The sequence below is a fragment of the Hemicordylus capensis genome, chromosome 5 (assembly GCF_027244095.1).
Source record: "Hemicordylus capensis ecotype Gifberg chromosome 5, rHemCap1.1.pri, whole genome shotgun sequence".
Classification (NCBI taxonomy): Eukaryota; Metazoa; Chordata; class Lepidosauria; order Squamata; family Cordylidae; genus Hemicordylus; species Hemicordylus capensis.
Window position 1 is genome coordinate 172,687,487 of NC_069661.1, and position 13,840 is coordinate 172,701,326.

General features: G+C 42.2%; 1 protein-coding gene across 1 annotated transcript in view; it reads left to right on the forward strand.

Moving 5' to 3' along the window:
• The window catches only part of TFEC (transcription factor EC), a 67,236-nt gene that overhangs the window by 32,075 nt on the left and 21,321 nt on the right, over positions 1 to 13,840 (forward strand). Inside the window, exons 4-5 of the mRNA XM_053251539.1 lie at positions 7,392 to 7,506; positions 10,240 to 10,296. Coding sequence (XP_053107514.1) covers positions 7,392 to 7,506; positions 10,240 to 10,296 — 172 coding nt within the window. The remainder of the gene's footprint in view (positions 1 to 7,391; positions 7,507 to 10,239; positions 10,297 to 13,840) is intronic.

Here is a 13,840-nt window from a genome sequence, read left to right on the forward strand (position 1 = left end):
TTTGCTGTGTTAATCATTAGGGTAGCTCAGCATTGAGTGAAATGATTTACAACAGAGGAGATATGAGAGAGAGAGAGAAGCAAAGAAAGAGAGATGTATTTTGATCAGTAGACACTGGAACAGGGAAGGCAGAAAAATGTACTGATGTGAAAGGTACCATCTCTAAATACATTGTTTGCATAGATGTGTAAAAAAATGTCTTCAGGCCTTCAATGATTCAAAATTAATGATAACATTGTGAGGAATATTTTCTGTGTGTAACGTGCCAATTGTGATAAGACAGAAACTTTCCTGACTCTGTTTGCAAGCTCTGATATGCCTTTGAAAAGTTTAAAGATAGTGGCATACCTGAACTTTAGTTAGTATTGCTCAAAATAATAGAAAGTAGTGGAAATAAACTTGGTTGTGTGACATGGATCCATTATCTATTTGTCTTCTTGTTTAAAAACTGTTTGCTTTTTGAAATTACCTGGAGAACTGAAGTGTTAACTGTGTAATTGGAGTAACATTGCCCTCAAGAAAAGTAAAACTCTGCAACAAGTCTATATTTAAGAAACAAGTTCTTTGAACAATTTCAATTAGATTGTTGTGGTGGTCATTATTGTTGTAATAGATTTTATATATCACCTTTCTACAAAAACAAGTTTTCAAAGTGGTTTACATAGCAAAAAGAAAAAATAATGGTTCCCTGTTCCAAAGGGGCTCACAATTTAAGGCTGCATTCGCACATAACATGGAACAGGAATTTAAGAGGCCAGAGGTTGCCAAACCTGCATGTCCAAATGCAGAAAACTCTGGTTCCGTGAGGCAACCGACCTGAGGTTTTGTTTTTGTAACTCCAATCTGAAGCCTCAGATTGCAGTGAGTTCTGTTGCCCCATCCTGAGGTTAAACCCAGCCTGTGTTGTGTTTGAATTTAGAACCACAGGCTGTATTCCCTGTGATGGGAGTTGAGGGAGGAAAATCCTCCTTCTCTCTGGCCATGACTGGCTGTGCGGGCTGTCCTTCATGAAAAAAGGAAGCCCACACAGCCAGTTCCCTCTCCTCTCTGCAGTATTGCTGACTGCTGGCTCCCTCCTCTCCATTATGTCCGAATTCGGTCAGGAGAGCAGGGAGTAGGGAGACATCCCTATTACATGTGAATGTGGCCATTGAAAAACATGAGGGAAACACCATATAACAGCTATTGGGAGGAACAGTATGGGACAATTGTTCTCTCTCTGATATATATATAAGGGGGGTACCACTTTAAAGGGAAAATTACTTGATTATCAAGCCAGAAGTTGCCAGTTCAAATTCCCGCTGGTATGTTTTCCAGACTATGGGAAACACCTATATTGGGCAGCAGTGATATAGGAAGATGCTGAAAGGCATCATCTTATACTGCGCGGGAGATGGCAATGGTAAACCCCTCCTGTATCCTACCAAAGACAACCACAGGGCTCTGTGGCCACGAGGAGTTGATACCGACTCAATGGCACACTTTACCTTTACCACTTTAAAAAGTACCTCTTGGCCCATTATGTGTTTGTGTGTAGGTGTGTGTGTGTGTGTGTGTGTGTGTGTATTAAACCACCCAGGGACAGAAGTTTGGGGTGGTCTACAAATCTGAAAAATGAACAAACAAACAAAATTAAATTAATAATGGCTGATATGTTATGGGCACTTACAAGGATGACACAAAAGCTCTACCTTGACAATGAGCAAGTAAACTAGCTACCCTGGAGCAAGAATGGCTCATCATAACAAGCATGGGGGGGAGGGAGTTGCCAAAGGAGGCATAGCTGCCTCTCATTCATGGAGCTCTGTTCACTCCTCTCTCTCTCTCTCTCTCTCTCTCTCTCTCTCTCTCTCTCTCTCTCTCTCTCTCTCTCCTTACACCAGGGCTGCTCAACTTCGGCCCTCCTGCAGATGTTGGCCTACAACTCCCATAATCCCTGGCTATTGGCCACTGTGGCTGGGGATCGTGGGAGTTGTAGTCCAAAAACATCTGGAGGGTCTAAGTTGAGCAGGCCTGCCTTACACCCTGCCCAGTGTTAATGAGAGCCGCACTGCCAGCAGACTGGCTTTTCAAGGTTAATCAATGATTAACCAGCCCATGCAGCTCTACCTGCTCAGTGACCAGCCTGCAGGAGTGCAGCTCTCATTAACACTGGGGTGAGATATGATGGGAGAGAGAGGAGCAAATGGAGGTCTGAGAATGAGAAGCAGCTGTGCCGCCTATGGTGCCCCTCCCCTGGTCTTTTAGGATGAGCTGCTGCTACCCTGCAGGGTTGTCTCACAGGGCAACATGTGTGGAGGGGGATGGGGACACAATTTTCACTTGTCTCCCATCCCCGCAAAAATCCTGTTTGCTTGTAGAAATAGGTACCTGATGACTGTGGAGCTCTTTGCTCTGCCCTCATAAGGGTGTGTAACATGTCAGCTGTTACCTTTTAAATATAGCAGGAATTTCACACATTACTGAGTTTGAGGTGAGGCTGAACACCAGAATCTGTTTTTTAAAAAATGCTAGGAAATGCAATAATCAACTTTGTTATGTGAGAAGTAACGTCAAAGAGCGTTAGTGCCTCTCTAAGTCTGTGTGCAGAGTCCATTTGTCCCCCATCAAGTAGTTATAAGAAACCTGCATACAGTTTGATTAGTGGCTGGAAGACTTGGACCGTGACACCTTTTTCTTTTCAGAAACTTAGCACTGTCTACCAAGAGATACTGAGAACATGACCATATTGTAGTTGTAGAAGAAAAACTGCCTCTTTTCTTCTGAATTCTAAACCACTGATGTTATTTTGTTTAATTGCAAGTACATCTCTACTGAAAGATTATTCTTCACTTGATCACTTCCTTTCTCCAAAAGGGGCACAGGGTATCCTATGGTACACCAGGTGTCTACCATAGAGGTTGCCAGGCTTTCTGGCAAGCATGCCACAAGTTGTCATTGTCATAGAGATGTGAAATCCCCCCCACAATGTTTCTCCTTGGAAATAACCTTGAAATTCTCTTTCAGATTTCATTTTGGAGATATGTTAGTGACAACCTATCCCATTTTTCCTCTGTGGAGCTCAGGACAACATACATGGAGTTATTCCATTTTACCTTCAGAACAACCTGGAGAGGAGAGCTGGTCTTGTGAGAGCAAGCATGACTTGTCTCCTTAGCTAAGCAGAGTCCACCCTGTTTGCATATGAATGGGAGACTAGAAGTGTGAGCACTGTAAGATATTCTCCTTCGGACAGTCACAGTCGATGAGGGCACTGGTGGGAGGGGGTCAGCAAAAGGCACCTTTAAGAGTAAAAGAATAGGTCCTTACCTCCACTCTCACCATACCTGAATGCTGCTCAGAGAAGAAGCGTGCCACCCAGCACCCCCTGCAGCGGGGGAGAGTCTCCACCACTCACTTGGCAGCGGGCGGGGGATCGGCTTCATGGAAGCCAGGTGAGTGGCAGAGGCGATCCCCCACTGCAGGGGGTGCTGGGTGGCACACTGCTTCTCCAAGAGTGGAGATAAGCACCAGTTCTATTATTCTTAAAGTTACCTCCACAGCACCCTCACTGGCCACTACTGCCTTAGGGGATGGGGCTGCTCTGGGAAGAGCATCTAGGTTCCAGGTTCCCTCTCTGTCATCTCCAAGATAGGGCTAAGAGAGATTCCTGCCTGCAACCTTGAAGAAGCCACTGCCAGTCTGTGTACAATATAGAGCTAGATGGACCAATGGTCTGACTCAGTATATGGCAGCTTCCTATGTAACCCTGTGAGGCAGACAGGCTTGGCTGAACCACTATGTTCATTCAGTGACTGAAGGCTGAGCTGGAATTTGAACAGCTACAATATCTACGATATCATATTTTCTTTTTTAAAAAAAGAGAAAGAGCGAGAGAGCGCTACACTAGTGCACATCATAATAGATATGGAGTTATCCCTCCCCACAAGTGATTTTGTTGCTAGTCTTTATGAAAGCCAGAAGGCAGGCATTGCCACAAGGGTGGAAGGCAATGAAGATCATCTACTCCATCATTCTCCCAGATTGGGATAGAATCCTTTATGCCCCTTACAGATTTAATGGTTGAATCCCATTGTTTAGACAGAGTGTCACAAGCAGAGAAAAAAAGAGTGATTTCTGTGCTGAAAGATTCTGTGGGACAAGGAATAGATTTATGAAACTGAAGTATAGCACATTGGAATGTAACAAGGTGTTTTTTATCTGCTTAAACAAATATCCTTGTGTGTTTTCTACTTGTATATAATATCACTTCTATTAATAACTATCTTTTCCTTCTTTTCCCCACTAAAATCACTTGACTTGTAGAAAGACCTGAGATTCTTGTCGATCTCAGAGGGCATTAAGTGAGGGATCTAAATAACTAAGAAGATCATCAATCTTATATAGTTTTCAGGATTCAGTGCCTACTTTCATTTCATACAAATATCAAGCCAGAGTAGTCTCCAATGTACATGTAGATTCAATTGTCATAGTTCAGTTAAGGAATGATTGGAAAGGTGACAGAATAAATGTGTGATTTTTAAAAAAAATTATGAGCACAATAATACATTTTGTCTTACTACTCAGGAATGAAATAAAGGTGCTTATGCTGGAAATGTGCTTAGCTTTCAAATCCTACATATTGAATGTCGCTCATTCTTGAGTAATATTGAACTGAAACTGAATATTCTTTAAAATCTAAATCCATTAAAACATAAAAAAGATGGAAGTGCATTTTCTGAAACTGACTTGGCATAAAGTCATACAGGGTTTCCAACTGTCATTCACAATTTAAACATGGTAGCTGTAATACCTATCTGCAATTTATGAATGGTAGCAAATGAGTTTTATTCTAGCTCTACGTAATGTATTTTCGTTTTTAATGCAAATAGGCTTATTGCAAGATACCAGTTTTTGTTGGATTACTAGCTTTTCATTGCAACTTCCCTGATTTTTGGTGATTTTTTGAATTTATTTATTTATTTATTTTACATGGCCAAAAATGGTGAAATCTGGCTTGTTTCAAGCCAGAACTTTACCAAAAAAAGAAAAGAAAAGAAAAGAAAAGTCTGAAACGGAATACCCGCCTTGGTCTATCATTCCACCAGCATGTGGAATGATTCCACCAGCATCTTCAGAGATTAGATACAATTCCTCATTTTTAAATATTTGATGTCATCTGTTTTTTAATTAACACAAGTATTGATCTTCAGTCCTTTAGTTACAGTCGAACATATATCCGAGTAAATCAATCAGGGATGTATCTTGTTGTAATAATGGATTGTTACATAGGCATGGGAGTACCTGTTTATGGGTGGAGAGCTAAAACAGAATTCTATTATGTTATTTCATCTGACCCCCACCTCCTGCTGCAACCCTCTGTGGCTTCTAGCTGACCATCATTTCCACGATGATGTGGAAGTGATTTAAGAACATGTCCCACAGTGCTTCTTCCCTACCCCCATCCTTATAAAACAAAGGAGTCTATCAACAAGAGGCCAAAACCATTATGAATGTGCTTTGAGATAACTTTTAAATGTAATTTTGAGTGTAGCATAGCAGTGAATTGAAATTGACTTTGCTTCACCTACTTGGCTTTCTGCTTTGTTACTACTGCCTCTTCCTCTAGTAAGAGTACCCTGTAACCACATGTCTGCAGCTTCAGGACGCTTTTCTGTAGCAAGAGAAGAGGGCATAAACCACAGCAGCAAGTGAGTTCCCTGCAGGAGAAGGGAAGAGGGATTGTCAAGGAGGTGACTTGCTCACCTTCCTCTCTTTGGTACAATGGCTGCTGGTTGTGCCACCTCCTCCTGCTGCCAGGAAAGAAAGTGCTATGGGGTGCTTCATTGCCCTAGAGGAGGCAACCCACTCAGTGGCAACCAGCTAAGTGACTGGTGCATACCAGCTCTGGATTTGTTGCTATGTTGTCATTACATGTGCATTAAAAAGTGACCTTAAAGTACATTCACAGTACTTTGAGCCTCTTTTTGATATACATCACTTTTGATCCAAAACTGAAGTGCAAACTAGGTTGGCAGGGACAGGTGATGAATTGTCCAGGGTATCTGACAACTCTATTGAGCTCAATATCCTATCCTATAGGCAGAGAGTGAAACTGTTCACACATGCAGACAAGAGCAGGCTAAGCAGCCCTGCCCACTCTTGCCTGCGCATGTGAACCCACACCAGCTGAGCAGCTGCCGGTGCTGCTGCGTGGGCAAACCTGCTTGCACAGCTGCCCTCTTAAATGAGGTTTAAGAGGTTCCCCCAACTCCATTTCCCTTCTTGTGGGCAGCGCTGGCTGCTTTTAGCAGTTACCTATTTTAGCAGGATACCCATAATGCACAATGCACTCACATTATGGGAGTTCCGAGGGCCAGGAAAATGCATCCTGTCCCCTGATCCTCCGCGCTGTCAGGGGCTGCCAGTGATCATCTCAGCACGCACGCCCAGGGAACAACGAGAGAACAACATCTGCAAGGGAGGTAAATTTGAGCAGCCTTCCTTGCCTCCCTCCACCAAGCCCTTCTCACTGATCGTAAGAAAGAGCTCAGAAATTATAGAGTAAACTTTTGTGGGGCAGATATTCAAACTGTTGTTGTTTCTTCACTGTCTGTATGAGCCAAGTTTTCATATGGTATCAGTTTATGTCAGGCAAGGACACTGTAACTTTGAAAGTTCTTCAGAAACCTCAGAAGGATATCTACAACCTTAATTCGCTGTTTTGGGGAGTATTCACATTACCCATTAGAAAGGAATGAACAACAACATGGGATGTTATAGCATCTAGGCATTCAGAGCAGATGTAGAACTTTTTTCTGATCTATCCCATTGCTCTTGTAAGGCAATTGCTCACAGCATAATCTCCAGTGCTCTGTCCAGTCCATTTTAAAATATTTTGCATCACCATCTTTTATATGCAGTATGAAGCATAAACAATTTGAAAAATGAATTTTGAGTTCAGGGAGATAGTTAAGAATTCACTTGGGTCTCAGGTAAGACCAGCAAGGTTATTTTCCCTTTCAACTTAACTCATATTTGAAGTGTAGTTGCAGTAATCCTGTTATTGGAAAATATGCTATGGCATTAATTCAAAATCAGACATCAGGGGCCATAACCAGGCATCATTCTGCATACAAAACTCACATCAGCCTCACTCAAGTTTCTGCATATGGAACAATGGTAGTCTTTGACCCTTAACATTTAATTTTATTTTATACAAGATAAGGGCAAAGTCTGCCTTTAGATGCATATTTGCAGCTCCCAACGCGATTAAGACATGAATACGCATCTGAAAAGGAATTTTGTTCTTAAGTGCCTACATATGCTTTTCACCTTACAAATCATGAATTTATTCTGATTCCCTCGCCCCCTAACTTTCTCTCTCTCTCCTTCTCTCTGTTTTGCTGAAGCTTTCAAGTAGCATTCTGGATATATACAACGGTGACCAAGGAATGCCAGCTGCTAATATGGGTCTTACAAATACTTCCTGTCCATCTAATTTGCCTGTTAAAAGGGAAATCACAGGTAATATAATGTGGCGATGTTGCCATAGTGTTCTAATTTTGAAAACAATTGTATTTTCCTTTGGAGAACATTACGACTGAAGCATCTGTAATATGCTTAGGGTAAAAAACACCAATTCAGAGTGTAGGGTAACACACTTTTTCTGCCTGAAACCAGCGCCTTAAGCCCTGCTCTGATGACACATCCAGAATGACTGAACATATGTAGAGGGGCAACCAATGCTCATTCAGCTTAATGTCTGCATGGTGCGTAACACAATACAGCTGCAATTGGGAACCCTGTTTTCCATTGTTCTCATGATGTATCAAGGGTAAGTAACTCCCATATACAAAGAGATTTCTAAGACCTACAAAGATGACCTCCCGTGAACATGTCAAGATAGAGCAGGAGTATGGCCATTGAGCATGCACCCTGATGTCCATATGGCTTCTGGTCATGATCCTGATCTTCATGGGCTCACCCATGTGTGAATGGCCTTGCACTGGTATAGTTGTATGTACACAGTGATGTTCTGTGTGAGATTAGGAACCCAGGAGCAATCAGAGTTTCTGATCACATGGGGAAACCCTACATGCATACAGCCTTTTGCATGTAGGACCCAATCACAGTGATGGTAAACATAATATGCTAGTATGGCAAGTGACCAAATATGACCAAAATATGTATGAAGGGCCATTTGTGTACCTTCACTTGAATGATTCTTCATAACCCTTTATGTGTATTCACTTGAATGAAGGCAAATGTATGCTTGATCCCATACATAGGGCTCTCTCCTTGTAAATGAGAACCCTGTGTTTCCATTGTCTCAATCATGTGGGTGTCCTTTGTGTATACAATTATACCTGTGTTAACTCCAGGCAGGCAGGCTGGTCTTCAGGACCTTGGAGAGTTCCAAGGGAGTAAGTTGATGCAAGAGAGCCCCAGCTTCAACTGAGCCCTTTTACGTCTCTTGGCCCTATTGCAGTGTGGTTCCTTAAAGAGGCAGGCTCTGGTCCTGAAGCTAAGCACTGTCGCTCAGCCACCTCTCACCTGGCGCATTCTCTGCATCAGGAAGCATGTACTGAATGGCAAGAGGTTTCTAATGCATCCAGATCTGACCCTTGGATGCTGCTTCTCTACCTTTGCAAGCATTCAGTCATTTTAGATAGAGGAAATGGCTTTATAAAGAGTCCTATGCACATCCAGCTGTGTACATATAAACGCCATGCAGACATTCATGAAGACTGGGGTAAAGTCTGTCTCTTATAGGCCACATTTTATGTTTTCTACCTTAGGTCTTCCCAAACATTGATGTGTCAGGTCCTCACCTACTGCCATGCTCTTTTAGGATCTTACTATCCCCGGCTCAGCCATTGCCTTTAACTGACTTTGTCATTGCTGTATGTTGCTTCCCCTTGGTCCATGCTATTTTGCACATGTGTGCTGTGCAAGGACTATTCTTTGGATCCCTTGCACTTGTACAGTGTCTTTATAAAGAAAGCCATGAGGTGTAAGAATAAAGGGATTTCCTGACAAACAAGGAATTGGCATTCATAGCCAGTTCTCAGGCACAAGGGCACACCTCAGCTTCAAGTCATTGAATGGCATGATGTGGAGAATTACTGAGAGTAGTCCCACTGAAATTCAAATAAGAGGGAAGGCAGTGCATCATGTCAGCCATTGTTTGCACCACTTCCATGTCACATGGCCCTCAGGGACATATTTTTGTGTGACACTGAGGGCTTTTAGGGGAAGAGGAGGTTGTTATCCCCCTCGCCCTCATGATACACTCTAGCACTGGTGCTTGGAACTCTGGTGCTACAGTGGTGCTTCTCCCATTGCACTGGCCCTTCATTAGTCTGGATGTCAGCCACTGACTTTGCAAGGCCTTGCTCATGAGTTCTTGACCCCTTTGCCAGAACAATATGTCCCCTGAAGTGGATGGGGGAGGGTGCTCCTGGGCTGAGCAACTTATCAGTAATGATCTTTCTGAACATCATGTTGCTATCAAACCTAATTATTTTAGGAAACATAACAGATTCATGCACATTTTGGCTTCTGATCAATGGTATAAATAAGTTATCGTCCATTAAATTTGTTCCAGGTTGCCACAAATGACTCTCTTAAAGGTTCACAATATAGCTATTCAAGGGAAATCCGCATTAATGGATTAACAACTTTAAAAGTTACATTCAATTAATCTAAAGAATGCTAAGAACCATGTACAGTTTATCAGTATAATTCAAATGGAACAAAGCGGTGGCGGGGGGAGTTCTTGCTCTTGCCCATACAAGTATTTTAGAAATCTGATTATCTCTTTCATGATGTGGATGTGGAACTCAAATTACTTTAGGTTACTGTGAGACTTTTTCCTCTCCGATGTAAAGTACAGAAAATTAGAAAATTACTTAGTTATGAATCTGTCATGTTTCCTAAAACAATTAGGTTTGTTAGCAGCAGCATGTTCAAAAAGATAATTGTTTAAAATTGTCCAGTTCAGGAGTAGCCCCACATCTCAGGCATTCTTCAAGTTCAGTTTCTAAAAATTAAAAATGCATGATCACAATTTAAAGAAAAACAACGAACACATGCTGAAAACCAAGGAAAGAAACTGCAGGAAGTGGCAAAACCATCTTTAGTAAATCATAAAGCCTTGCCTTAAGATGTCTCTGTCATGAAAAGGGCCCATTGTAAGGCAGGGCAATTTCTGGAACTGTGACGCAGACTGTTTCAATAGTTTTTCCTTTCCATCAGAAACAGATACACGAGCCATGGCAAAGGAGAGGCAAAAAAAGGATAACCATAACCTCAGTGAGTATATATAACATTTGCCTTTTGTTGATTGTTTATAGGTGTTGCAAAAATTTAGCTGTCAGCTACCATTGAAGAACTGAGGTGCATCATCAGAGATCAACCGTCTCAATCTCCCCAGCACCCACAAATTTTTCTTGGTGTGGTGGAGAACTCTGTTTGCGAGCAGAAGGTCCTAGGTTTAGTAACTAGTACCTTCAGCTGAAAGGTTCTCAAGTATCAGAGCTGAGATGCTGGGCAGTCATAGCCACTCATAGGAAACAATAGTGAACAGATTTACCAATGGTCTGACTCCATATGAGGCAGCTTTGTACCATTATGTTATTCCTTTTAACAGCCTGTTCTTGACCTCACTGTAGGTCTTTGTAATAATGTCATATGCTGATAGTTTGATGTAAATCGATCTTCACAATCAACTCTTTACTATGCCAAAAATAACACAGAAAAGTTATGTGTTGCTCACGTTAACATGTTAGCTCTATTTTGAACTACCTACAAAAACTAAGCTGCTCTAAACCAGGTATTCTCAGTGCTGGGTCCCCAGATGTTATTGGACTTCAACTGCCATAATCCCCAGCTCCAGCGGCCTTTGGTTGGGGATTATGGGAGTTGAAGTCCAATAACATCTGGGGACCCAACATTGAGAATCCCTGCTCTAGACCATGGAGAAATAGAATTTTGATCAAATGGTATTTAACTTGTGTCCCTCAGTTAGCAACAGAGGAACAACTGGTAATTGCAGGCTTGAATAGGAAGTTTTCTACATGCGGTGTGATTGGCTGTTGGCTGCCTCGGATTCTTGCCTGCCATACAGTGCCTTTTTTTTTTAAACCACTCTCAATATGTATGTGTGGTGGAGAGGAATAAAGCAAGATTAGGTTTTCTTGGGTTGTCACTTCATTGGCTTTGCTAAGATTTGTCACAACTTGGCAGGGATCAGGGGCATAGCAAGGTTGGAGTGGGCCCAGAGACAAGATTTTTAAATGGGCCCCTCCTCACTGAAGCTCAGCTCATGAAGTAAAGAAATCTTAAATGAGGCTGAAAAGTGGTAACAAAAAGCATAGTAAAATTTACATATATGTAAATTGTGGATGATGCAAGTCATTTCATGGTACTAGAGAAAGACATGCTCCAGGTAGCTCCAGGTCTTAACAATCACATCAATTTCGGAGGATGAATACAACTGAAGGAAGCCCGGACAGCTGCACAGCTGAGGGAGTCAGTCATGTGACTTGCCTCTGGGGGACCTCCCAAGGCAGTGGGCCCCCAGACAACTGTCTCCTCTTGCCCTATTATAGTTACACCCCTGGCAGGGACAGTACAGACTAAGAAGTGGGCAACCTGAAGCATGTCCTCAGATTGCAGGTAGTGTTGGTACAGCTCCATGGGTTGATTGGCTTGAGTTGGCGGAGGGATCTTCCTTTGGGCCTCTTTTGCCTGAAGATGGGTACATGAGGGAGCCTGGGCAAAGTTATTTATGTATCTGTGTATTTATTTATTTAATATATTTGTATACCACCCACTACTGAAGTCTCTAGGCGGCTTACAGCGATAAAAATAAATTGAGAAATTTTAACAATTAAAACATATTAAAAGATCAAATTAAAATACCCATCAAAACTACCAGATAGCTAAAAAGCTTGGCTGAAGATATGTGTCTTTAGTTGTTTCCTAAAAGCCAATGGGGATGGAGCAGCTCTCATCTCAGCAGGAAGTACGTTTCACAGTCCTGAGGCAACTAGAGAGAAGGTACATCTTTGGGTTGTCACCAGATGAACTGGCAGCACCCTCAGACGAACCTCCCCTGAAGATCTTAATAGGTGGTGGGGTTCATAACCAAGAGGGCATTCTCTTAAATACCTCTTTGGAAGAATGAACTTTGAGGAGAAGGAGTCATTGGCAGATTTAACTCACTTCCGTGATTGGAGTCAGAGTAAGGTTTCCCAACACGGGAGCTGGGTGTGTGACTGGCATTGCCTTTCTCTTAACTGGCAGACTTGCGCCTCCACTATTAAATTAGGTATCCAGCTGAATTGAGGTTATATTCTTGCTTCCTGCAGAACCTCAGAGTTATAGTTCTGTTCAGTTTATGTCTCCTACCTTTCCTCTGGGTTAAGTGGAGAATAAAGGCCAAGTATGTTGACTCATTTAGAGTCCACATAAAGGTATGATGTGTGAACTGACCTTGTGATATTAGCTTAACTGCATTGTGCATTACTCCACTGGTTTTAATGGATGGCCCAATTTATATATGCACCTTTCTCCATCAGTCTCTTAAATAAATTTTAAGATAGTTTCATAAAATAGCATACTTTCATTAAATAGCATAAAAGCATAGTTGCCAAGTTAATTCTCCACAGTTTGTATAACTTCAACCACACCATAACAAACTTGATGTGACTTAGCCTGATTTGTGAATATGATATGTCTGAAAATAAAGGCTCTGTTATCACGATTGGCCATTATAATTGCTCCATGCAACCAGGACAATCAGATTTTAAGTTCTAACATTTTTTAGCATAAACAGTTATATTGATTCCTAAATCAAAGAAATGTATACATGACACATTTTGGCCAAGTTCAGATGATAATCTAAACCATAGTTTCAATCACCATGAGTGAGCTGCCATGCACATTGGGTTAGGGGTGTGCATAAAATCAGGTTTTGTGGTTTGGTTCGAGTCTGAACCAGACTTGAACCGAGGGGCCCTGATCAACTACAGGTTCTATTGAACCAGCTGCTGGCTCTGCCCCAATTTTAACAGGGATCAAACCGGTTTCAAGTGGTTCTGCCATAGGGAATAATGGGAATTCGAACTGGCCCACTATTTCCTATGGGTAATGCCTAGGGACACCAAAATGGGTTGGGTGGTACATCATGATGGGTGCTACCTACCACCCAACCCACAAAGCATTTGGGCAATTAGGCTATTTTTAAAGATGTTTTAAAATTCTTTGAGACATCAGCAAGTTAACCCTTCACCTACTGACCCTGAAAAAAAATAAGAAATTCATTAAAAATAGCCCGATTGCCTGATTGCTTTGTGGGTTGGATAGTAGATAGTACCATTTATGATTTACCACCCAACATATTTTAGTGTCTCTAGGCACTACCCATAGGGAATAATGGGCCGAATTCCCATTAATCTCTATGGCAGGACCAGATACACATTTTTAAAAAGCGATTCTCCCACAGAACATGGCACAAAACGGACCAAAAAATAAATAAATCACTGACCCAGATTCTGTGCCAGCCACATAGTGTTAGGTGCCCTGCCCAGTGCCTGCTGATGCATCATTGCCAGTGCCAAACACCACACTGTTGGACTGGGAATCACTGCTGCTGATGGGTGTGGGCTGTGCACTAGAAGTAGGTACTCCAGCACCCTCTGCCTGTTTCTGACCCAGCCTCCTCTCCTCTACCCTCACCTCCTGAAGCAAGAGGGCCCTCCACTTGGGCAGCGTGCCAAGAGTGACTACATTGCACTTCATAGTTGGGTTATACAGGCATGCCAAAATATGTTCTGCCAATTGACCCAACCTG